Here is a 2,186-nt window from a genome sequence, read left to right on the forward strand (position 1 = left end):
TCCTCTCCTTGCAGTCGCGATAAATAGTAATAGAAATGATAATAATAATGGATAACCATAAGATGCCCGATATCGTTTTACAAAAGATAGGCAAGTGGAATGGTACATAGCCTAAGAGTAACCTTACCGAGACGAGATTCTAATTACAATGGTAATTACAATTTTCAACATCAACAATAAAGTACAAAGCGAATCGTTCGTTTCAAACACGATCCCTGCACCTCGTCTAGGTACGTCTCTATGCACAGAAGATGAAAATTCAACTACCCCAGCCTCAAGAATTCCACTAACACTCCCATTTGCGACGACTGATATACTAGTTCGTTGAGAAGACGAGAAAAGACACAGGATATCATTATTGCAACAGATCGTACAAAGCCGTGATGTAAGACTGCGCCATTTGAAGGGTCTCGTACTTGGAGAGCTGCCTGTCGTTACCCAAAGACGGAAGATAGGCCCTCAATCTATCGAACGCCTTGTTCAGGTTCTGCATTCTTCGTCGTTCCCTCGCGTTGGCCGCCAGTCTTCTTTTCCTCACGATCGTCGAGCTAACGTATTTACCTCTCCGTCTGACGACGTTACGATTGCTTCCCGACCCATCGATCCCTGACCCAATGTGATCGGGACTGTCGCTCATCTCGGCGTCATCCTCGCTGTCACCGTCCACGATCCTGTCCGAGAAGCTGCTGGCATTGCTGATGACACTACCTCTGGACGACTGCGCCTTCTCGTGCTCAGTCTCAACCTCTGCGTCGATCGTTCCATCGGTATCTGCGTCCATACTGTTCACTTCCTCTGTCAGGTCTATCATGTTCATAGCGTGTTGGGTTGCCTCGCTGTTGATCGTTGTCAGGCTCCTTTTACCGGTGTACCTCTTGTTCAGTTCGTCCATCGAGCCTAACAAACGATAGGTAACTGGAGTGCTGATCGTGTCAGGCTCGGATGATATAGATAAAGTTGTGGCTGGGCTGACAGATCGCAAGCTAGCTGTTGGGCTAGGCGTGTGCCAGCCATCGCTGCGGTTCCCGTCGTACACGATGCACTGGGGTATGGTGATAGTGCTTACTGGTGGCAGGTCGGATTTGCTCTTCGAATAGGGGTAGCTGGGTAAATCCAGGTACGTGCAGGACACGACTTCGTCTTCTCTGGGTGGGAACATGTATCCGTAACGAAACATCTCCTGCAATTCCATGTCCGTTCCCGGATGATCGAGACACGGGATACGTGAGTGGAAGCTTCACTCGGTAACCCAGGTAGAAGTGGTGGGTTCTTCGTCTACGGTCGTCTCTTCACTGAATTTCCACTGTACTTTCACGGAACCACAGTTGGCGAACAACTTGTCGGACCTTGGTGTGTAGACCACGATGATATTATGTCGGTTGTTGCTCGTTCCGTTTAATTCGTTACGTGTCCAGGTTCCTTGGGTTCGGATGGAGAACGCAGAAGGATGAGGTCTCCTCGAGGTCCTATACACGCACGCCGACTCGCTGTCGGGGTGATTCTAAAGTCGGTTGGTACACCGTCGGGGGATTTATGCGTTTTTGGAGCGAGGCACCCTCGTGCAGCACGTGCCGCCCGACCAATGAAAACCTCGCGCTGACTCCCACCACTTCTGCGGTGAGCCAAAGCCGACCAGCCCCGAGTATGCGAACGGCTAGCACAACAGGTGGCATCGGCGCCTCCATCCTATACGATCATGTATAAAATCGCACAACCATTACCTGGCCCCTCGGTGACATATGTATGTATTAATACATATGGACGCAAATATATACGGGATTCTATTGAATGCATATCGCGTATGCTTATACCGTCTACTTACGATCTACGGTAAACACGAAAGTTGCTTTGATCTCGATGCACCGGGGCTACCTGTTATCGAGATACTTTCGCTGATAATTTATTGAAGCATTGAGTGTGGTATCGAAGATGCAAAGTATATCTTATTATTTGTATAATTACATAGTGGAATTTTATAATGATTTAAATTTTTCTTGTTACATTGTATTATTATATCCAATTTTATAGAGAAGATGTACTATAATAATTCTATTATTTGTATTGTAACATCAAAATGGAGTAAGATGTACCTAATGTTCCTTAGCTAGTTAGAAATTAGCAGATTTATTATATAATAATAAATAATATTTCTTGCAATATATAAAATTATATACCAATAAATTTCT

At 45.8% G+C, this 2,186-nt stretch overlaps 1 protein-coding gene across 1 annotated transcript; it reads right to left on the reverse strand.

Moving 5' to 3' along the window:
• Positions 1-355: 355 nt before the first annotated feature.
• On the reverse strand, positions 356-1,192 carry ato (atonal). The gene has a single exon (XM_017911460.1). It carries the CDS (start codon positions 1,190-1,192, stop codon positions 356-358), a length of 837 nt encoding a protein of 278 aa, XP_017766949.1.
• Positions 1,193-2,186: the final 994 nt, after the last annotated feature.

The sequence above is a fragment of the Eufriesea mexicana genome, unplaced genomic scaffold, assembly GCF_001483705.2.
Source record: "Eufriesea mexicana isolate 0111107269 unplaced genomic scaffold, ASM148370v2 scaffold221, whole genome shotgun sequence".
Classification (NCBI taxonomy): domain Eukaryota; kingdom Metazoa; phylum Arthropoda; class Insecta; order Hymenoptera; family Apidae; genus Eufriesea; species Eufriesea mexicana.

Coding starts and splice junctions, on each gene's coding strand:
- ato (XM_017911460.1), bottom strand. CDS start 1,192: ATGGAATTGCAGGAGATGTTTCGTTACGGATACATGTTCCCACCCAGA.